The 22,807-nt window shown below is 32.7% G+C and overlaps 4 protein-coding genes across 9 annotated transcripts; 3 read left to right on the top strand and 1 right to left on the bottom strand.

Moving 5' to 3' along the window:
- Positions 1-6,081: 6,081 nt before the first annotated feature.
- On the top strand, positions 6,082-8,591 carry LOC103834999 (G-box-binding factor 1). 3 transcript variants are annotated; one of them, XM_009111089.3, is made up of 11 exons: positions 6,082-6,343; positions 6,671-6,740; positions 6,826-6,870; positions 6,956-7,045; positions 7,124-7,213; positions 7,306-7,445; positions 7,532-7,589; positions 7,668-7,716; positions 7,788-7,912; positions 8,001-8,078; positions 8,170-8,591. In XM_009111089.3, the coding sequence occupies exons 2-11, from the start codon at positions 6,681-6,683 to the stop codon at positions 8,374-8,376; spliced, it is 942 nt and encodes a 313-aa protein (XP_009109337.1). In that variant the 5' UTR covers positions 6,082-6,343; positions 6,671-6,680; the 3' UTR covers positions 8,377-8,591. The 3 variants fall into 3 exon arrangements, with proteins under 3 accessions (XP_009109337.1, XP_033133090.1, XP_009109338.1); XM_033277199.1 differs by having other exon boundaries at positions 6,083-6,343; positions 6,649-6,740; XM_009111090.3 differs by having other exon boundaries at positions 6,094-6,343; positions 7,824-7,912; positions 8,170-8,569.
- On the bottom strand, positions 8,443-10,569 carry LOC103835000 (HVA22-like protein k). Its single transcript, XM_009111092.3, has 8 exons — positions 10,350-10,569; positions 9,950-10,008; positions 9,468-9,565; positions 9,286-9,337; positions 9,135-9,198; positions 8,938-9,033; positions 8,777-8,849; positions 8,443-8,688 (listed from the first exon to the last, which is right to left on the bottom strand). Exons 1-8 carry the CDS (start codon positions 10,410-10,412, stop codon positions 8,570-8,572), a joined length of 624 nt encoding a protein of 207 aa, XP_009109340.1. The 5' UTR covers positions 10,413-10,569; the 3' UTR covers positions 8,443-8,569.
- A 4,532-nt stretch (positions 10,570-15,101) lies between these two features.
- On the top strand, positions 15,102-18,096 carry LOC103834998 (vicilin-like seed storage protein At4g36700). Its single transcript, XM_009111087.3, has 4 exons — positions 15,102-15,485; positions 16,095-16,273; positions 16,364-16,444; positions 16,776-18,096. The coding sequence occupies exons 1-4, from the start codon at positions 15,140-15,142 to the stop codon at positions 17,898-17,900; spliced, it is 1,731 nt and encodes a 576-aa protein (XP_009109335.1). The 5' UTR covers positions 15,102-15,139; the 3' UTR covers positions 17,901-18,096.
- A 1,098-nt stretch (positions 18,097-19,194) lies between these two features.
- On the top strand, positions 19,195-22,802 carry LOC103834995 (splicing factor U2af large subunit A). Of its 4 annotated transcripts, XM_009111086.2 has the most exons (13): positions 19,247-19,477; positions 19,752-19,984; positions 20,068-20,166; positions 20,259-20,329; positions 20,495-20,563; positions 20,735-20,811; positions 20,881-20,928; positions 21,020-21,079; positions 21,170-21,343; positions 21,427-21,873; positions 21,958-22,093; positions 22,366-22,433; positions 22,505-22,802. In XM_009111086.2, exons 6-13 carry the CDS (start codon positions 20,776-20,778, stop codon positions 22,640-22,642), a joined length of 1,107 nt encoding a protein of 368 aa, XP_009109334.1. In that variant the 5' UTR covers positions 19,247-19,477; positions 19,752-19,984; positions 20,068-20,166; positions 20,259-20,329; positions 20,495-20,563; positions 20,735-20,775; the 3' UTR covers positions 22,643-22,802. The 4 variants fall into 4 exon arrangements, 3 of the variants coding, with proteins under 3 accessions (XP_009109333.1, XP_009109334.1, XP_033132999.1); XR_004450197.1 differs by lacking the exon at positions 20,495-20,563 and having other exon boundaries at positions 19,195-19,477; positions 22,214-22,433; XM_009111085.2 differs by lacking the exon at positions 20,495-20,563 and having other exon boundaries at positions 19,195-19,477.
- Positions 22,803-22,807: the final 5 nt, after the last annotated feature.

The raw sequence follows: 22,807 nt of genomic DNA, 5'->3' as shown, positions 1-22,807 counted from the left end.
AAAGTATGGCTCAAATATGCGATGCAAGATTCAAATATTCTTGATTTTTTCTTTTAATATATTGCAGATGTCTAGAAGATAAATGACTAGATTACATGAACACAACAAAATAGTTGTTAAACGTTTTAACTCCATCAGTAAGAGTTTGACAAATTAAATAAAGAGGAGTTCGGATCAAACATACCTAAATTTGGTTAAACATTATGAGTCGAGTTTTATAGTCACTTGACAACTAAGGTTAGAAAACAGTCATATTGGCTCTATTAATGACTTAACCGTTATCATCATTGATATGACTCGAATACATCAAATGAAAATGTCTCAATAGTCATATCAAAATCGTAAACATGAACCGCTTACAATTATCATCTGGTTGCATGCATATTAGTACTATATCAAGATGAATAGCTAAATAGACCTGCGACTATCCAGTTTTTTCTTCTTGATTTAGAGATTAATTAAGCTATCATCTAGTTTGATTATATAAATATTTTAAACAATCAATGCAATAGCTGTGTGAATAAAAATCAAAGTTTGTTCCTTAAAAGACATTTGACTAAGTTGTTTTGCTTTTGAATGGCGTTCTGATATATTTGATCTAGGCATATATAAATCATTATTCAAATTACCGACCGAAAAAAATCTGGTCTCGTAAAGTTAAAAAAGAAAACTCTGGACCCACGAAGAAATGTTTGGCGAATAAGTGAAGTGTAAAGCGAACGTTGTGTACTGGTTCTTTCCTAAGACGGTTCGTTTTAAGTACTTGTAACAACTTTCAACACATTCACTGCATCTAGAGTGTTGTCTGAGTCTACATACGATGATAATTAAAATGTTTGTCACCTTTTGCTATATGGTGATCAATCACATCGGTCACCTAGTTGCTAATGGTGATGCACATGCATGCTCCATGAAATATTCTATTTAAGATAAACGATTTGTTTGGAGTGAATTTTCATATCTATATCATATCTTTGTAAATTAGTCAACTTTTACAACTATTTATGTCATTTGGAGTTTGAACCCACTGTTAAGTCGGCCATTGGATGAAATTAATTGTTCTGTATATATTTTAATCAGAATATTTTAGTCACACACGCACACAACTCCAGTTTCATTTTTTCGTCTGAATATTCCATTAACATCAACGTGAATTACATAGCAAAAAACAAAGCCGGCAGTTACCGAAACTCCGGAGACATACCACTACGAGAAGGAATCACAACTCCAAACAAAGGAGAAACTAACAAAACCAGATGAACGGGTTGTTTGTAGAAAATGTTGTTATAATAGTTTGTAGAAAAACTGGTAGATTCTCTATTTAGTTTAAATACAATTGCTAATAAAGCTAATATTCAAAAATGATGTCTTTGCTAGCACAAAATAAGAGATGAAAATAAAATGTTTTTAATATGTCAGCGATTTATGAAACGAGGCCTGGTGGGCCCGCCCATATATGTCATCTTAAGTGTTTACCGAAGTAGCTTAGTAAAGGAGCCCGTCTTAAATATTGGTTATTAATATTATCATTATCATTTTTATTTTTAATATAACTACTAGGTTAATATCCGCGCTTTACGCGGAATGAATATTATATATAAATTATTTTAAATATTATATATTTTTTACATATTATGAAATGATAAATATATATTGAATAATTAAAAATTTAGTAACTCTTACGTATATAATTAAATTGGTTCAAATACTTAAATAAATTTTATTTATCCAAACAAATACTTTTTCTATTTTATATGTTATAAAATTAAGTTTAAATGATATTAACATAAATATATAATACATTTTTAATATTGACATCTGTAAGAAAATATTTTATACTCATATTATTTTTGATCATTTGTATTTCTTTATAACAAATTTTTTAAATCAATGATAACAATAAAAAAGTTATGAGATGTTTAATATTTTTAGTAATTTATAATTTTTAAAAAAATTCAATGCAAAGTTTAAAATCTAAATATTAAGTTCAAAATGTTTATTAACAAATTTCAAATCAAATTCGAAATTAAAATACAGTATTTTATATGGTATATAATTTATTTTTAAAAAATATTACTATGCGTATATATAATATATATTAAATGAAATTTCCTATTTATGTAATTTTGTAATCATTTGTATATTGTTATAACATAAATTTTAAACCATGGATCACAAAAATTTTAGTGTGAGATTTTTAACAACTTTAGTCATTTATATTCGTTTTTTCAAATTCAAAATATAACATATACGAAAAAATCTAAATTTTTATTATATAGTTAATGTAGTTGTTTAATTTATTTTAAAATGAATTAAAAATGATAAAGAATAGACTGATTTTTATCAAATCTTTATTATTTAAAATCATTAATTGTCATATATACTTTAGCCACATTAGGTAATTCCATGATTTTTATTTAAGGAAACAATGCAGAATATTTATGATTAATTTATGGTTAGTTTAATAAAAAATTTATTATATATTTATATGGACCAACATTTTTTTCTAAAGATTCTAAGAATGATTGTGGTGATGACATGTGACTACAAAAATATGTTGTAATGTTTCTCTTTTAATATATAAGGGATTTGATTTGATGCATGATGGTAAAACGAGAGTCAACTAGCTAGAACGAGAGCCAAGTCAACTAGCTAGAAAACAACATTAGATACACAAATGTGATTTTTTTTTCTTTGCAAACTCTTTTCTTTTCTCTAAAATTCTTTTTTTGTACAAACTGAGAGATAATGTATAATTTTATGACAAATCTTCATATTATCAGTCATGTTCTTTCTGTCTAGCTAGAAACTTTGATGCTCAACATAGAAATTTTAAGACTTTATCTGTTGAGATTTTCAATAAATCGAGACAATCATGCAAACCTCGAAAACAGCTTTTACTTAAGCTTTGAGTGGGAAGCAAAGACGCCATATGCGGTAAGAGCATCTCTAATCTATAACACTATTTTAGTGTCAAAATCACATTATTTTAGTATAATTTCAACACTAAAAAAAGTTCTTCTTCAACCATAACACTAAATTTCACACTAAAAATTATTTTATAATATTATATATATTTATGTTTTTATTTATCATTTATTTACTTATCTATTTTATTAATAAAATAAGTAAATAGTGTTTTAGTGGGATGAATAGTGTTTTAATGTGGTGCACCAAATTTGGTGTGAAATTATAGTGTTACACTAAAATGGTGTTATTTTTAGTGTTGGGTTGAAAAAAATTTTTGTGTCAAAATCACACTAAAATAATGTTTTGGAGTTGGGTTGAAGATGGCCTAATGGGCATTCAAACAAAATTTATTCCACATCTAATTATATAATCAAAACAAAAAAAGTAATATATTAATAAAGTTTCTACTGTAGCGGTTATGTTTAAAGAACAAAATGAAATCTCGCACTATGGTTTCAAATGGTGACCATCGTCCCGCCCCGCCCTACAATAACAGTAACAAAAATCTCTACATATACTATATATCCACTACAAAAAAACACTTGGGTTGCATCACATAAATAGTATCAGAAAAATAAGTGATACTAGTTTGACTCGTTTATCAACAAATGATACAAAATATGTGTTTATAACATCAGTTATAATAAATGATGTTTTATTAATTTACTTAGCATCATTTTAGTGAAATTGATACAAATCTATATTGGTTTACATCATTTTTTAAAAAGTGATACAAAATTTAGATTTACATCATTTACGTAACTGATATACATATATATTTGTGTTAGTATTACTTATAGAAATGATACAAAGTTAACATCATTTAAGTAAAAGAAGCAAATATTGCATCAATAAACAAATGATATTAGCACAACTCAGTTAAAATAAATTTGTAGTTCGTGGTAATTATGTCAAAACCATTGAGGTCAGAATATTCAATGTTATTAACATAAAACTATATCATAACATATATATCAGTTCAGTGAAATGATGAAAAAATAGATATCTATAATAATTAATTTATATCGTTTTAACATTACTTATAATAACTAACGTTATTATTAATTAGCTTAACATCAGTTCAGTAAAATGATATAATAACTATTAATTTATATCATTTTAACAAAATAATAATGTTACATGAATTTATATCAATTATATAATTATATCATTTTTTATTAATATTACTTACTAAAATATGTTCAATTTTATTATTATTATTTTTATTTTTCAATGTTATTATTTTTGTTCAATAAGATTATATTTGTTTCCCTCTGTAATTTTATTTTCTTTTCTCCTAAATTGATTTACTTAGATTTGAGAGTATTCAACAAACGAATCCCTGAAATTTCGTTCCCTCTTTCTCTCTAACCATGTTCTCCTATTTTCTTGCTCCCCCTCTCTTCTTATTTTCTTGCTCTCTCTGTAATCTCGTAGAATTTGAGAAGATCATCTCCTCTCCTCTTTTTGTTTTTTTTTTGCTCTCAGCATGTAGAACTTGAGCAATGATGATCATAACTCTGTAAGTGTTATGGCTGTAGGGAACTGTGGCATTCGAGTCATTGGCGGAAGAATTTACAATCTTAGACACCACCAATGTTGCTACCAGGTGAAAACATGAAAATCTCTATAATTATCCTCTCTGATTCCACTATCTCTTCTGTTTCTTATGTTTAAACTATTATGGATATGTTGATTTTGTTCAGGTTTGATTTTGGCATACTTATTGCATTGTTGACATAAGAAGTTGGAAGTCGTCCAAGTCCATGGAGAAAGACAAGCAGTGTTCATGGAGATATGAATAATGATTAGTTTTGCAATGTTTTTTTTTTTTTTTTGTAAATGTAGTTTTGCAATGTTGTTTAGCAATTTTTTTTTGTCTATTTATGCTTTGTGAGTTTGTATGATGGATGAATTGTGTATTTTTTATATATACAATTGTAGTTAAGATTTGAATTTTCTATTTAATTAATTATTTCGTATGTGTTAATATATAATTTGTGGAAGTGAATAAATATTTTATAATTTTTTATTATTAATTTGTATCAGTTAAAAATCCGTATAAATTTATTATTTTAAATCGAAAATTTCAACTAATATACATTTAAATTTATTTAGAAAATATAATTAATTTTAGATTATTTATTAATAAATGACATAATTATTCAAATCACTTATTTAATTGATATCATAGTAACATCGATTATAAAAGTTGATGTAAATGTTAACATCATTTATTGCAATTGATATATATATTGACATCAATTTTATAGTTGATACAAATATTTAATAAATTTACATCAATTATTAATCAATTGATACAAATTATTTGCATCACCACTTTCAGAGTCATTTATATAAATGATGCAAAATTATCTTACATCACTTATAACTAATACAAATATTTAAAATAAATGATGTAAAATAGACTTTTTTTTGTAGTGATCTATACATATTTATAACTGTTAGATCCGCACCACAGTTGAACCGCTTGTTCCGTACCGTTCTAACCGCAGTCACCATTTGGAGTTTATGTTCTTGTTATGCATCGCTTTTGATGCAGTCAAGGTGGATTTTTACTGTTTTTTACATTTTTATTTTTTTATAAATATGTACACCGACTAATGATCATAAAATTTTGAAATAAATTATGTATATCAGAATACAAAAAACATAGTTGAAATACAATACTTTATCCAATAAAATACTTGAAATAAAATAAACAAGTTTAGGTTTGGGTACTTTACTCAGATCTGAAAACCTGAATTGGAACTGATCCAAAAACCGTTAAGATCGGATCCACTAATATAAGTGATAGGATCCAAACTTTAAAACCGCGCTGCAGTTGAACCGTTTGGTCCGCACCGCTCAAACTGCAGTCACCATTCGGAGCCTCAGTTAGTTATGTATAAAAGATAAACTGAAATAATAATTATTGTCATGAAAGAAACACTAATATTAATTATTTAAACTGGTAATAAATGATATATTTAAATGGGGTAGATGAGTCACACCAACTGTCACCACCGTGTCAAAATCTTATCCACTAACACGTGTACAGCTGGACGTCTCCTTGTCGCACGTGTCAGATCATAAAAAACCCTAAATCCCCAAAATATTTACAAACTTTCCTCTTTCTTCTTCTCCTATCCGACTTGGCCACAGCAGATCGGACAATCTCAAACTCCTCTTTTCCTTCCCTGATCTTTACTTCTCCGACAGATTCAATGAAGCTGTAAGATAAAAAAAAAAACAAATTTATTTTCTTAGGAGCTGGAGACCGGAGTTTTGGTCTCTGTCTGATCTGTCTGAGAGAAAGAAAGGACGTGTCTTTTCATCGTTGTCTCAAAATCCTAGCTGGACTTCCACATCGGTCTGTTTCTTTTTTTTTTCTTTTCCTTTTCTCTCTGTGTAAACACTTTTGCATGTGCAGATGTATACTCTGTTTTGATGATTGTGTGCTGAGCTTTGATTGAATTCGTTAATACAATTATGTGATTAGAGATTCTGTAAGGAAAAATTCATGCATAGTTCTTGTAATTAGAGGTTCTGTAGGAGAAATTCATGCAATTAGATTGAATTGGTTGAACTCGTTTAACAACAGGCTCTCTGGAATGTTTGTAATAATTATCTTCTCGTTTTTTTTTATGTTCTGTAGTAAAGTTTCTGTCTCAGAAGATTCGTGCTTCCTTCTTTGCAGATCATAGACAATGGGAACGAGCGAGGAAAAGACCCCATTTAAGCCTTCCAAGCCAGCATCCTCGGCACAGGTTAATCATTCATCTTCATGTCCCTATACAATATTTCTTTAAATCTACTTGTATTTGATGTATCTACCTCTTGTTTGCAATGCAGGACACTCCTCCCACACCTTATGCAGACTGGTCAAACTCAATGCAGGTTCGTGTGACATGCACACTAACATGGTGTAGTGTCTTCTTTCTCGAGAAACTGCAGAACATAACAGTATGTTTTATTTCTTTAGTCTTATTATGGAGGAGGAGCTACTCCAAGTCCTTTTTTCCCATCCCCAGTTGGATCTCCTAGTCCTCACCCTTATATGTGGGGTGCTCAAGTAAGCTTCCTAGGGCAAATAAGTTTTTTTTATCAAACACTTACACGAGTTTTAATCATTGTTGTTCAATATTGTCAGCACCATATGATGCCGCCTTATGGGACTCCAGTTCCGTACCCAGCAATGTATCCCCCAGGGACTGTCTATGCCCATCCTGGCATGCCCATGGTAACTCTCCATATTATTTCAAGTTATCGTTTATAGCTTCAAAGGTACTTGCATAGACTAACTATAACTTGCTTGACATCCTTCTCTTGTAGCCTCAGGCTTCTGGTCCAACCAACACGGAGACCGTGAAAGCTCAAGCCCCTGGCAAGAAGCCAAAGGGGAACTTGAAAAGAAAGAGTGGAGGAGGTGAGAAGGCGCCTTCTGGTTCAGGGAACGATGCTTTGTCTCAAAGGTGCGACCTAAAACGCTCTATTGAATGTGTTAATTATTGTAGTTGGTCTTCTCTGTATTGGACTTATTGTAGTTATTATTGTGCAGTGAAGAAAGTGTCACAGCTGGTTCATCTGATGAAAACGATGACAATGCCAACCACCAGGTACTGAAATGATTCCGACGTGTTTTCGTTTGCTTCACTGCTCTGTGTGATGTTAAATTGAATGTCATGTTAATGTAGGAACAAGGTTCAGTTAGAAAGCCAAGCTTTGGACAGATGCTGGCTGATGGTAAGTTTTGTTGTTTCCTTTGCTTGCCTTCTCGATGTTTTTCTTCACTTGTTATAGTTTCCGTAAAGCAGCAAGTTCTCAGAGTAATACTACTGGTGAGATCCAAGGTTCCATGCCCATGAAGCCACTGGCGCCAGGGACTAATCTGAATATGGGGATGGACTTATGGTCTTCTCAGACTGGTGTAGCTGTGAAGGTGAGGCCAAATCATCATTCATCTTATATTCAAATGCAAAGTAGCTTCTCTGATTTGATTATAAACTCATGTGTTTACTACTCAACAGGATGAAAGAGAGCTAAAGAGGCAGAAAAGGAAACAATCTAACCGTGAATCAGCTAGACGGTCCAGATTGCGGAAGCAGGTAACATTATCATCATCTCTGTGTTAGTATCACTTCACTATGGTTGCTTCTGATGTAAATTACTCAATTCCATACACACCTTTTTGAATAGGCGGAATGCGAGCAGCTTCAACAGAGAGTAGAGAGTTTGACGAGTGAGAATCAAAGTCTGAGAGATGAGTTACAGAGACTCTCCGGAGAATGTGAGAAGCTCAAGACGGAGAACAACACTATTCAGGATGAGTTGGTAAGAGTGCATGGACCAGAGGCAGTAGCTAATCTAGAACAGAATGCTGATGGATCTAAAGATGGTGAATGAACACATTGACGCTTAGGGAAACATGGAGGGGAGCTTTATAACGTCTTATTGAGATTTTGCAACAAAGGATAAAAAACTTATTTGAGATTTAAGTGACCGTATACAATCGTTTTGACATTTTTAATGTAATAGTGATTTGCCTTAAAGTTGTAAAAAGCTGCAAAGCTATGACGACTACTCTTGTTTGTTTTTATTACTCTTCATGATCGGATTCAGACTCTGAATCTCGGACTATTGCCGTTGATACTTCTGGTTCGGGACTGCTGTTTGAGATCTCTCCTTGTTGTTGGCTTGGTGGTGTAACTTCATTGGCTATTGGAACAACAAGCAGGATAACATTCTATTTAGTAACAGAGCAGTAGTTATTTGAGGACCGAACATTTAGAACGTGGAAGCTAACCTGATCCCAAGATGCTTGCGATCATTGATCGCACAAACCGTATTTCTCCTTGGTGCGACCTAACGACCTTGACCTGCACAAATGTTGTGTGTTTATAAAGCTTTTGCAAAGTAACTGAAGAATGCAGAATAGTCTGAGTTATGAAGGAAGTAACAGTGTACCATCTCCTCATAGACTCCATCCACAAGTCGATCAACTCTAGCTTGGTGTCGTATCAGGAAAGGGCGAAGATGGTTGTTATATATTTGTTTTGCTCCCTATCACCGGACAAGGAAGCAAATTGAGAATCGCAGAACCGATCAGCAAGGGATTAATAAAATGTTTTAAGGATGACACTACAAAGAGATGGGAGAAGTACATCAATGGTGGGAAGTTGAAGCCAGACGAGGAACGCAAACTTTGCATGATAATACAGTGGAAACCTGTAAAAAAACCCGAGTTTGTCGAGTCTCAATACTCTGCTTATGATAAGACAAATGATATTGTATAATGGTTTCTGAGATGTGTACCAAGAAATGAGCTTGTCTGTGAACACTTCAACAAGGCTGAAAGAACCAAAAGCTGCAACGAAAGAAGGTGGTGGGAAAAATATCAAATGCTATGTGATAGAAATCGCAGGGAGATTGCGATAAACAGCATACAGTTGTTGATGAGGAAAATAATTAAAACGGTCAGTCACAATGATCTCAACCTGCCCAGTAAATAAGCCATTTTTGTTGTTGATCCTGATCTCTGTTCTCAATGGCCTTGAAAGTGGAATACACAGGCAGCCCGATGCCAATGGAACAGCTGCAGGAAACAAAGGTTCAGAAACCTTTCTATAGCTATACCTTATAATAGAGTCGAGAACCTTTGTAACCGAATCCTTACAGCTATACATTTTAATAGAGTAAAGAACCCAAAGGCAGCAAGAAAACAAAAAATTTCTATTGATAGAACACAATATTCACCAACAAGAGATTGTCTCCTGTCCTGAAGGTACCCTACATTATTCCAACAAGGTCGGAACCTTTGACCACTCCACTAAACAGACCATCAGGAAAGTACTCCCTACCCATAACAACGTCAAATACAATCTTCTTAATCAGATTCATAATCACATCGATCACCCAAATCCTTCCTCCAAAAAAAGCATATAGTACCATTAGTTTAACAACTATCACCTAAACTCACCATGCTGTACGAAGTACGATGTTGGAACTAAGTGGTGAAAGCAGTACACGTAACCCAACCTGAAATTTCCATTAGACAAACAAAAAAAAAACAGTTCACATTAGATTAACGTATGAGAATTCTCCGACAGTTGAGGAATCTAAATTGACCGGTCAACACAACCCTGAAGACAAAACGTTCACAAAGACCAAACCTTTTTCGATGATCAGACAAAACGTTCACAAAGACTAAATTTTTTTTGATGATCAGACAAAACCCGAAGGCATTTATTACCGTGAATTTGAATTCGGACAAGAGAATTCGATGGCAGAATCCAACCAAAACATATTCAATTGAGTAAATCATAAAGCTTTGTCATTAATACAAAAGAATCCCCCGATAAACGGATCGGAAAGAATACCTCGCTGGTGAAGCCGGATCCGAGAAGCGCCATGGATGGGATCTGTGAAGCAAATCCGTTCATCGGAGATTCGTACGTCGGTTTGTCTGATTGACGAACTCCGTCTTACACACTCGAATGTTTCTGAATAGAAGCTTTTGAATGATTTTAGAGACTCTATCTCAGACAGAGACTCCTACAAGAAATTTTGTTTTTTTTTTCTTAAATAAACTCTTATTTAAATTAAATAGAAACTTTACTGTTACTTGAACAAACGTCCATTAATCATCTAATTAGATGTTTCGTACAATATTGAAGCAAAGTTGTAGCCTTTGTATATTTATATGCATATATTTTCATCATTAGGATAAATTTGAATTATATGGTTAGTTCAACCATATAAATTCACTATGTTTGTGAAAGGTTGTCCATGTGAGGCTTGATATGATATATAGCTGATAAGTTTGAGACATTTGAATTCGCACCTAGTTTATCGCTTTTGGATTCGCATAGCTAGGTTTAATTTATGGGGAATAATTGTGAAATATAATTACTACTATGATAAGATCCGCGTCTTGCGCAGGATTAAGTTATTATTTTTATTATATTTTGGAGAATGAAACAATAGTTTGGCTTCATTTGAATTAGGGGTGTTCAATCTGGATATCGGATTGGTTTCGATTCGGTTCGGTTTTTTTCGGTATTTCGGCTAGTAAAATATAACTACTACTAGGATAAGACCTGCGCCTTGCGCATGATAAATTTATATAAAAATTATTTAAGAAATATCATATGGAAAATAAAATTTATATTATTGATCGAATTAATATTTGGCCCTTAAACAATTTTTTAAAACTTTTTTTGTTAACTTTATAATTTGTTTACTAATGAACTGGTCCCATTTTTAAAAATATTTTAAGTCAAAAAATTATTTATCACATAAAAACCTAACGTTTAAGCCGAAGAATCTCATGTCTACTATTTGGTTACGATGAAACTATGTCATCTCCGTTTTATATCATGATTTAGCAATTTAAAAGTTAATTATGGTTATGAGAAGTTTACGTTCACTTGTCAATACTATAAATCTTCAATATTTTTCTCATTTTTGTGTCATTTTAGTTATTTGCATTCAAGTTAGGTGACAACTCATCATGACATTTTTTTAATTAGTACAAACTACAGGTTCTAAACTTTTTAAATGTTTCCCTATTAGTATATAGGGGATGTTAAACCATTGATCATTAATTTTTAACATTAAAATTTTAACAGTTTTAGTAATTTTGTCATTTTTAAAAATTCAAAATATAACATATATGAAAAAATCTATATTTTAATTTCATAGTTAATTTGATTGTTTAATTTATTTTAATAATATAAAATTAAACAAAAACAATGGATGGGATATAAATTGCTATCAAATCTTTATTATTAGAATCATTAATTGTCATATATATATTAGTCATATTTGGTAATTCCGTAGCTTTTATTTAAGGAAAGAAAATAAAATAGTAATTGTACACTTTAATTAATTGTATGATTAATTTAATGAAAAGTATAATGTATACTTAATTGGACCAACATATTTTCTAAGGATTCTGAATTTCATTCTTGTGATGACACGTGGCTACACTTAAAGGTTGTAATGTTTCTCAATTAATATATAAGGGATTCTAAATCCATATTTACTTTGACTTTAGTCTTTCACATACTTTTGAAAGATTTCAACTAGACGACTAAATTGATCAGCCAATCTTGTTGCTTTAAATCATTAGTATTTATATATATATATATATATATATATATATATATATATATATATATATATTTATATTATTTAGTTTGAATATTTATTAAATAAAAATTCATATGCGTTGTATTTTATGATCATTTGTAACTTATTATAACAAAAAATATAATCTATTGATCACAAAATTTTCAGAGTGGGAATCTTCAAATTTCTAATAATATATAGACGTTTTGAAAAATTCAAAATATAACATATAAGAAAAAATATAAATGTTTTTATTATATATTTAATGTGATTTTTTAATATCTTTCAATAATATAAAATTAAAAAAAAGAACTAAGATACCAAAATTGTTATCAAATATTTATTATTCATAATAATTAATTTTCATAAATACGTTAATCATATTAGGTAATTTCGTAGCTTCTAATTAAGGAAAGTGCAAAAAAAAATTTGGTAGATTATTTATCAATTCGATAGTTAGTTTAATAAAAATATAATGTAAGTTAAGATGAATCAACCTATTTTTCTAAGAATAGTATATTTTATATAGTCATTTATTAAATGAGAATTTATAATCATACAGTTCTATGATCATTCATATCGTTTTATAACTGAATATTTAAATCATCGATAACAAAATTTTCAATGTGAAATCTTTAATAAGTTTATAATTTATAAATGTTTTTGAAAATTCATTGAAAGTTTTAATATTAAAATATTTATGTAATCTTATGGTATATAGTTTAATCTATATATATATATATATTTTATTATTAAATGATATTTTTTACTCATATGGTTTTAAAATCATGTGTATCTTCTTATAATATTAAATAAAAGTTTATATTAATACAATTTTATGATCATTTGTAACTTATTATGACAAAAAAATAATCTATTGATCACAAAATTTTCAAAGTGGGGATCTTCAAATTTCTAATAATTTATAGACGTTTTAAAAAATTCAAAATATAACATATAAGAAAAAATATAAATGTTTTTATTATATATTTAATGTGATTTTTTAATATCTTTTAATAATATAAAATTAAAAAAGAACTAAGTTACAAAAATTGTTATCAATTATTTATTATTCATAATAATTAATTTTCACATATATGTTAATCATATTAGGTAATTTCGTAGCTTTTATTTAATGAAAGTGCAAAACATTTTTGGTAAGTTATTTATCAATTCGATAGTTAATTTAATAAAAAGTGTAATATAAATTAAGATAGACCAACCTATTTTCTAAGAATAGTATATTTTATATAGTTATTTATTAAATAAGAATTTATAATCATACGGTTCTATGATCATTCTTATCGTTTTATAACAAAATATTTAAATCATCGATAACAAAATTTTCAATCTGAAATCTTTAATAAGTTTATAATTTACCAATGTTCTTGCAAATTCATTGAAAATTTTAATATTAAAATATTTATGTAATCTTATGGTATATAGTGTTTAATCTATATATATATATATTTATTTTATTATTAAATGATATTTTTTACTCATATGGTTTTAAAATCATGTGTATCTTCTTATAATAAAAATGTTAAACCATTGATCATTAATTTTTAACATAATAATTTTAATAGTTTTAGTCATTTATTGTCGTTTTTAAAAATTCAAAATATAACATATACGAAAAAATCTAAATTTTACTTTTATAGCTAATTTGATTGTTTAATTTATTTTAATAAAATAAAATTTTAAAAAAAATGATGGAGGAGATATAAATTGTTATCAAATCTTTATTATTAAAATCATTAATTGTCATATATATATATTAGTCATTTATGGTAATTCCGTAGGTTTTATTTATAGAAAGCAAATAGCATATCATATCATTATATCATATAGTTTGACCAACTTATGTATCTAACAACATATAAAAATCGAATGTGTACCTACTTATTTTTCAATTGAATGTAATTGACTACCTAATTGAGTGCCACCTATGCATTGGGGCCTCTTTTAATTAATACAAAATTAAAGTTATATCTTTTCAAATGTTCCTCAATTAATATATAAGAGATGTTTTATAATTTATACACACTTTTATTAACTTGTACACACATATTTGGGATACTCTGGCAACTAAAGATCATCGAGTAAGCTCAATTTCAATACCGACTACACAATCCCATCACCGAAAATTTTGATTAGAATAAATTCTCATGCAGTCCGTACAGTTGGTTGGAGGAACTCACGACTCACATGAATTTGAGTAACTCCTCAACCAGTAAAGCGTGAGCATTCAAATGTTTGTACCAAACACAATTTTCTACATGTTTACAAATATTAGAACAGATAAGACCCATGTGCATATGTCAATATCGTAAATTATAATCATTGTATTTATTGGTAATTTTGTCATCTATCTGAGGGATACGCAAGTCCAAACATCTTTAAAATACATCAATATACGTTTTTTTTTTTTGTTTTGCTCATTAGATAACGTTCGAATACATCGATCTTTTTCTCTATTTTGGTTAGACGCATATTTATCTAATACAGAAGCGCTAACTAAAAACACAGCTTATGTTGACGACATCATATATAATAACATATGATCGCGCAACTATTAAATATTTTGAATATAAAATTTCAAAATCTTGTTAGGTGTCCAATGAATTGGAAAAACGATAAGAGAACTGGGCAGGCGGAAACATCAAAAGCGTTAAACGATAAATCGTATATGACACCACAGAAGTCATGCATGGTAACACAACTTCAGTGACAAAAATACAATTTAAACCCATGACATATAATTGGTCTTGCGATACAAACTATGCATCTCTTTTGTTCATACATTTAATACATTATCATCAACGGTTCTTATCAGCCAAATTTTCCATGTATTTTAGCGGGTAATTTGAACTCCTATCAAAAGAACCATGCACTCAAGCACGTGTCCAAACACTTAAGACACGTATCAATTGTGAACTTTTGAGTTCTCTCTCCCTCTCATCACCTCCCCTTCCTTATATGATTGAATACGCTTCACATTGAATAGCACACAAAGTAACAAAAAAAACACATAGAGATGATTAGGTTTACAGTATTATCATTCTTTGTTGTTTTCGTTCTCTTATTCGCTTGCAATGAGTCTTCGGCTAAGACTGCTAAGTATGATAAGTCTGATGAGTCGGTCGAAAACGACGATCTCGCCGCTGTACCGTCATGTTGTGGGTTTTCATCGCCTCTTCTGATCAAGAAAGATCAATGGAAACCAATCTTCGCGAACAAGTTCGGACAGATCTCAACCGTTCAAATCGGCGATGGATGCGGCGGGATGGGCCCTTACAAAATACATTCCATAACGCTGGAACCAAACGCGCTTATGCTCCCTCTTCTTCTTCATTCCGACATGGTCTTCTTTGTCGACTCTGGTACATATCTATAATCTGCTTCAGTGTCATGTATTCAGGGTCGGGTCATTGACTTTGACAACCTAAATTTTTAAGAAGTAATGTATAGTTTTTTTCTGAAAACCAAGTAATTTATATAGTTATAGACCTCCAAATTATTTTAAATTTTTTATTAACGTTTTAGTAAACGTTTAGGCTCCGCTGCATGTATTTGGTTTCACCACTTGATTTTGCCTTGAGTATATAGTCCACTATTGCATGACTATGGGTTGAGATGGTTTAATCTCGGTTCGTGTTCGGTATTCCCTCTTCGGTTAGGCTTCGTTATTTGGCAAAGTATCTCATTATTTGTTTTCATGATAAATTACGGTAAACTTGGCAAAAAGATAAAACAAGATAAGCCTAGATTGTGATTAGACGTTTGTAACCCGTTACAAACAACATCATTTTATATGAAAACTCAAATATTTGGCAAAAGAAAAAAAGGGTAAACTATTAGCCCAATTTTGGTTTGGTTTGGTTAACGTTGGCTAGAGAAAGGATCAAAATCAGTTTATTTGGTTTGGTTTACGAATCAGCTTTTGCGGTTTTGTTCCTATTATGTTAAAAACTGGTTTTGTGATTGTATAGGAAGTGGGATTCTGAATTGGGTCGAGGCGCAAGCGACAAGTACTGAGATAAGACTAGGGGACGTTTACAGGCTACGGCCCGGTACAGTTTTCTACTTACAGAGCAAGCCGGTGGATATCTTCCTTGGAACCAAACTTAAGATTTACGCTATCTTTTCCAACAGCCAGGAATGTTTACATGTAAGATATGACTCTTTTTCATTTTCTTACTGTATATATATTGTATATTTATCTTTCTTCTTATTTGTGGATCGTCTTCCGTGGATGCAGGATCCTTGCTTTGGTGCGTATTCAAGTGTCACAGATCTCTTGTTTGGTTTTGATGAGACAATTCTCAAATCAGCTTTTGGGGTACGTACGGATGTTATCTGTCTATGTCTAGGTTTTTATATGTATTACGTGTGATATTGATTTAACTTGGGGTGCAAAATTTGAATATGTGTATATCTTGCTTCTCAAGTTACTCTAGTAGGTAAAACCAACAAAAGTACAATAGTTTATGCTATTTTTAGGTTATGCGAGCTGCAAGATACGAATATGTGTATATCTTGCTTCTCAAGTTACTATAGCTTAGTAAAAAAAAGTTACTCTAGTAGATAAAATCAACAAAAATACTATAGGAGATGCTATCTTAAGTTATGCTAAGTGTGATTAATTAACTGTATTTGTTGCTTTTGATTAGGTTCCTGAGGAGATTATAGGGCTGATGAGGAACCGTACACAGCCACCATTGATCGTGCACGATATGCTGACCACACCAAGTGAAGCCAACACCGACACCGACACCAACACGTGGCCGCTCCAAACGCGATTACTCAAACTATTTTCCGGAGATGCAAGTGCAGACTCAGTGGAAAACAAGAAGGTGAAGAAGAAGAAAGAGAAGAAAGAAAAGAAGAAGAAGCCAAAGAAGGCAACGACATTCAATGTATTCGAATCCGAACCCGACTTCCAGAGCCCTAACGGTCAAACCATAACCATCAACAGGAAGGATCTTAAAGTATTACAAGGCTCAATGGTTGGAGTTTCCATGGTGAATCTAACGCAAGGATCAATGATGGGACCACACTGGAACCCATGGGCTTGCGAGATATCAGTCGTGGTGAGAGGATCAGGAATGGTTAGGGTGCTTAGGAATTCCATTTCGAGATCATCATCTGAGTGTAAGAACATGAGGTTCAAGGTAGAGAAAGGAGACATTTTCGCGGTTCCGAGGTTGCATCCAATGGCTCAAATGTCTTTCTTAAATGACTCGTTGGTGTTCGTTGGGTTTACTACTTCGGCTAAGAATAACGAGCCGCAGTTCTTGGCTGGGAAGAACTCGGCTTTGTGGTCGCTTGACCGGGAGGTATTGGCTGCGTCGTTTAATGTGAGTAGTTTTATGATTGCTGGATTGTTGGAAGCTCAGAAGGAGGCCGCTGTGTTGGGATGTCCTGCTTGTGCGGAAGGAGAGTTGGAGAAGCTTAAGGAAGACGAAGAGAAGAAGGAGTCGCCGCCTCAGCAGCCACCACAACCGTTCCAACCGCAGCCACCGGAAGAAAAACCACAACAACCACCACAACCGTTCCAACCGCAGCCACCGCAAGGAGAGCCACAAAAACCACCGCAAGGAGAACCACAAGGACCAGAAAAACCGTTCCAACCGCAGCCAGGGCAAGGAGAACCACAAGAACCGCAAGCATCCATGGAGACGAAGATGAGAGATGAAGAGAGGAAGAGAGAAGAAGAAGAGGCGAAGAAGGAAGAGGAAGAGAGATGGAAACAAGAAGAGAAGTTGTGGCCGACTCAACCTCAGTGGGAAGACTGAGAAGGAGAGAACGCCTAGAGAAGCTTTTGAGTCGAGAGTGTTTGTGTTATATATATGGTCAGAAGTTTGAATTTGATGTCTCTTGTTTTTTCTTTTAGTTTGTGTATGCTACGTACGTTTATGTATTGTATTGTATTGTGCCTTGTTTTATTAAAATCTTTGTATATGCGGAACGTGAATAATAAAAGTTTTCCAAGTTCTGAGACATTATACTGGTGATTGGACTGTAGGAGCTAACTTTAACTTTAATTTTTACCTATAGCTTTTAAAATCATCCATCATATTTTATATTGATTTTTAAAAGTACAACCAAAAACATAAAAAAATGGTTGTGAAACCTTTACTTTTTAAAACCCTATTTTTTTTTTAAGTTGTAGGAAATATTTTACTCTAGCAATAAATTTTAAAACTACATATTTTTCAACTAAATAAAATTTAGCGACCAAGTTTACTTCTAGTGAATTGATTAAATCTTTGGTTAAGTTACTTGTTAAAGGGGAAAAGATCTTGGACAAAACCTAATAAAACATATGTTTTGCCTCTTTATTTTTTTGTAAACAATATACATATAAAATCATAAAGGAATTATTAAGCTATTTTAAAATGTTTATCACTTACTCAAAAGTCAAAATTAGGTTTAGTCAATGTTTTAAAAACCAGGACCGGTCGGACCGTAACTCTGCCTTTCATTTGGTTTCGTGTTGTACAAAAACTGGATTTGAGTTAAATCGAAAAACCCAGTCAAAAATTGATGAAGTTTGGTAAAACCAGTATCCGATGCAATATGAAAACCCAGTTTTCTCAAATTCAAGTAAAATTATAAAAACTGCAAATTTTGAAAAGATTTCATAAAAAAAATCATATTACTTTTTGAATATCCATCTAAATAAATGATTTTTCATTATATTTTATATTATTTTTAAAAACTTTCATTTTATTTTCATATCATTTTTAGTTTCTCACAGTGATATAAAATTTTATAGAAATAAATTTATAGTTATACATATATATGTATATAATTGTTTAATCTAAAATTAAAATTTAAAACCGAGTTGAACCAGTTAGACCGATCATTGACCGAGTCAAATATCTGGTTCGGTTTTCAAAACATCGTATTTACTATTTAGTGAACACAAACATACATGGATTGGGCCACAATGAAGACTTGGATCGGACCAGCTAGCTTGGATTCGGACCGGGCCGTATTTCCTTTTTCTTTTTGCGAAATAATTGTCGTTGCTGACGTGTCGCAATCCTTATTAAGAGTTTTAAGACCAAAACACGACACTGACAAAACTGCCCTTTCGGTTGGTCTCGTCTTTATTTAATAACAGAACAATCGAAATTGCCCTAAAATTTTTTGTTTTCTCCATTCGTCTCCAAATCTCGACGGCAGAAAGAGAGAGGAAACTTATCTTAAACCCTATCTCCGGTGAAAGCGTCCGTTACTTCCCAGCAAACAGATGTCTGACTTCGAAGATCACGAGGGAAACGGGACAGCTGTTGACGTCTTCGAGGCCAATGATAACGGCGGCCGCGGCGGAGAAATCGAGGATCAAACAGACTCGAAATCTCAGGTACTTTTATGCTCTTTGATTACGCTACAATCTTCCAGCTTCCGATTGTTCAATGGATTTGTTTTCAGAGATTCAAATATATGTTTATTAGCTTCGATGCGTAATTGAATTCAATAAAGAATCGATTTTTAGTATACTGCAGATTGTAAGGGTTTAGGGTTTAGAGCGAATTGAAGATTAGTTTGGGGTTGAGTTTACTTGTTATGTGTAGTGTTTTTTTTTTTGTTTAGTTTGATTTATATATAAGTTGTAAGTGATGAGGATTTTTGTGTAGGGAGAAACACGTGACAATGAAAGAGAGTCTTCAAGAAGTAAAGACAGAGAAAGAGAGAAGGGATCTGTAGATCGAAGCAGAGACAGAAGCAAGGAGAGAAGTAGAGACAGGGATCGTGAGCGTCGTAGTCGCCACAGGGATCGTAGTAGAGACCGTGGTGATAGAAGAGAGCGTGGTAGTAGAGACCGCGATGATGACTACCGCAGAGGCAGCCGTGACCGTGACTATGATAGGTGACTACTAATCGTATCTTTTCGAATTAAATTAAATCCTTTTCGAATTCTAATTTTTGTGTGTGTTTTAAAATAAAATTTAGGCGTAGAGATGACAGAGGAGATAGACGCCGTCATAGGTCTCGTTCGCGTTCCAAGGATAGATCTAGGCGCAGATCAAGGTCTCGCTCTCCATCAAAAACGTAACTTATCTTCCTGGCTCTAACTACTCTTCTGTGAAATGATTATTTTTATTCTAAGAATTTTAGCTTACATCAAATCTATGTTCTTGCAGCAAACGGGTCAGTGGATTCGATATGGCACCTCCAGCCTCTGCAATGTTAGCTGCTGGTGCTGCTGTTACAGGTATCCTTTTTTTGTCTCTTTAATTTGGCATAATGTAGAGTTCATTCCCATAATGCACATAGGCTGTTCTTGTTCATTTTTACATGGGATACAACGTTAGAACTGAGAGGTTTTGGTTGTTTGTTGTTCTTTTGTGTTTCTTGTTTGCTTTTCTATTTTGGTAAGGCAACATTTGGGTGTGGGCTGGTTAGCTCTTCTTATATACAAGGAGGAATTTCTGCAATTTTTTTATTGGTACTGCTCATCCTCAGTACCTATCACTGGTTTTGTTCACAAATGGTTTCTAGTGGAATTAGATTTGGCCGGATGTCTACTATTATATCGCCGTTGCTTTTTCAGGGAAGATAAAACATGTCTTCTTATATTTACACTTCTCATGTATTATCTTGTTTCTCATTTTTGTAGGCCAAGTTCCTCCCCCACCACCAACTCTTCCTCCGGCTGGAATGTTTCCCAACATATTCCCTTTACAGACTGGACAGGTCTTTTATCTTTACCCTTTTAACAACTATGTATTGAGTTCTTTCTCAAGCTAATTCTATGTCCTGCAGGCATTCGGTGGACTCCCTATGATGCCAATTCAGGCTATGACACAGCAGGTCAGCTTTGATTTTCATTGAGTATATTATACCTGCTATCTATTTATCTGTTGCTAACCATGTCTTCTTATTAACCTTTCTGTGTCTTCAGGCGACTAGGCATGCTCGCAGAGTCTACGTTGGTGGGCTTTCCCCTGTGGCTAATGAACAGGTTGATAGCCACTTTTGTTTTTTTTTTCCCACTGAACTATACTCCAGCGTTTGATTGATATTAACATTGATTTACTTTCCTGTATTGCAGTCTGTGGCTACATTCTTTAGTCAAGTTATGGCTGCGGTTGGTGGAAACACCGCTGGTCCAGGTGATGCCGTCGTCAATGTTTACATAAACCACGAGAAGAAGTTTGCTTTTGTGGAGATGAGATCCGTTGAAGAGGCTAGTAACGCAATGTCCTTGGATGGCATTATATTTGAGGTACAATTTTTTAATATTCACCCTTCTACTAAGTATTAGGTGTTGGAGAGTATTTGAATCTCCTTTTTTTTTCACATTCCTAGGGAGCTCCAGTGAAGGTGAGGAGACCTAGTGACTATAACCCATCTCTAGCTGCATCTCTTGGCCCAAGCCAGCCCAGTCCCCATCTAAACTTAGCTGCTGTTGGTCTGACTCCAGGTGCTTCCGGCGGTCTCGAAGGCCCAGACCGTATCTTCGTCGGTGGACTTCCATATTACTTCACCGAGGCACAAGTCAGGGAGCTGCTGGAAAGCTTTGGAGCCCTAAAGGGGTTTGACCTCGTCAAAGATCGAGAAACTGGGAACTCCAAAGGATACGCCTTCTGTGTGTACCAAGATGTCGCCGTTACAGATATTGCCTGCGTTGCTCTGAACGGTATTAAAATGGGAGACAAGACTCTCACTGTGAGACGCGCTAACCAGGGATCAATGCAGCCAAAACCTGAACAGGAGAGTGTGTTGTTGCATGCACAGCAGCAGATTGCTTTTCAGGTAAAATTGAGTTATGTTAGCAACCTTTGTTTCTTTATGGTTTATTAATTGCAAGGCTTGTGTGCTTTTTTATCTTTTTTGCAGATGAATATGTTCCAGCCGGGTCCAGTGGCAACTACAGTTGTATGTTTGACTCAAGTTGTTACTGAGGATGAGCTTAAAGACGATGAGGAGTTTGAAGATATAATGGAAGACATGAGACAAGAAGGCGGAAAGTTTGGTAAGAGATTTCTTTTATTTTGCATTTTATTATATCCATTTTGGAGATATATAAAGATTAAAAAAAAGCATATTGATTTGTCTCTCTGTTTTCTTTGGTTTGTATATGTCTGTTTTACAGCCTTTTGCTATAAAGAATCAGCACCTAACATACTCAGACTGGAGACTGCATATCTTATTTTTTCACAAATGGCTACTCTTTAAAACTAACGTTTTTGTCTCTGTATGTCACTTGTATTTGGAATGTTTTGTTGTTTAACTCTTAAAATGCAGGTATGTTGACCAGCGTTGTGATTCCGCGTCCTAGCCCCAGCGGTGAGCCAGTGCCAGGCCTTGGCAAGGTTTGTACTAAAGACCTCGCGTCTCTATCTTTCTCTCTTGCAGAACTTGAACTCAGTGGGTATGAATGCAGGTGTTCTTGAAGTATGTTGATACTGAAGGTTCGTCGAGGGCAAGAAGCGGGATGAATGGTAGGAAGTTTGGAGGGAATGAAGTGGTTGCTGTGTTTTATCCAGAAGACAAGTTTGATCAGGGAGAGTACGGAGCCTGAAGCTCATCCTTTGTTTGTTTGCTTGCTGTCTAGTACCTTTAAGTTCTCTTCAGTTTTTTGCTTCAGTTAAAAGACCCTTTGTGTTATTTTAAGACCAATATATATGATTTTGATACTTTTGTTTGCTATAAACCTTACCAATGAAGTCCTGTTTTGTTCTCTCTC

The sequence above is a fragment of the Brassica rapa genome, chromosome A08, assembly GCF_000309985.2.
Source record: "Brassica rapa cultivar Chiifu-401-42 chromosome A08, CAAS_Brap_v3.01, whole genome shotgun sequence".
Classification (NCBI taxonomy): domain Eukaryota; kingdom Viridiplantae; phylum Streptophyta; class Magnoliopsida; order Brassicales; family Brassicaceae; genus Brassica; species Brassica rapa.
This window is presented reverse-complemented; position numbering and strand designations above follow the sequence as displayed.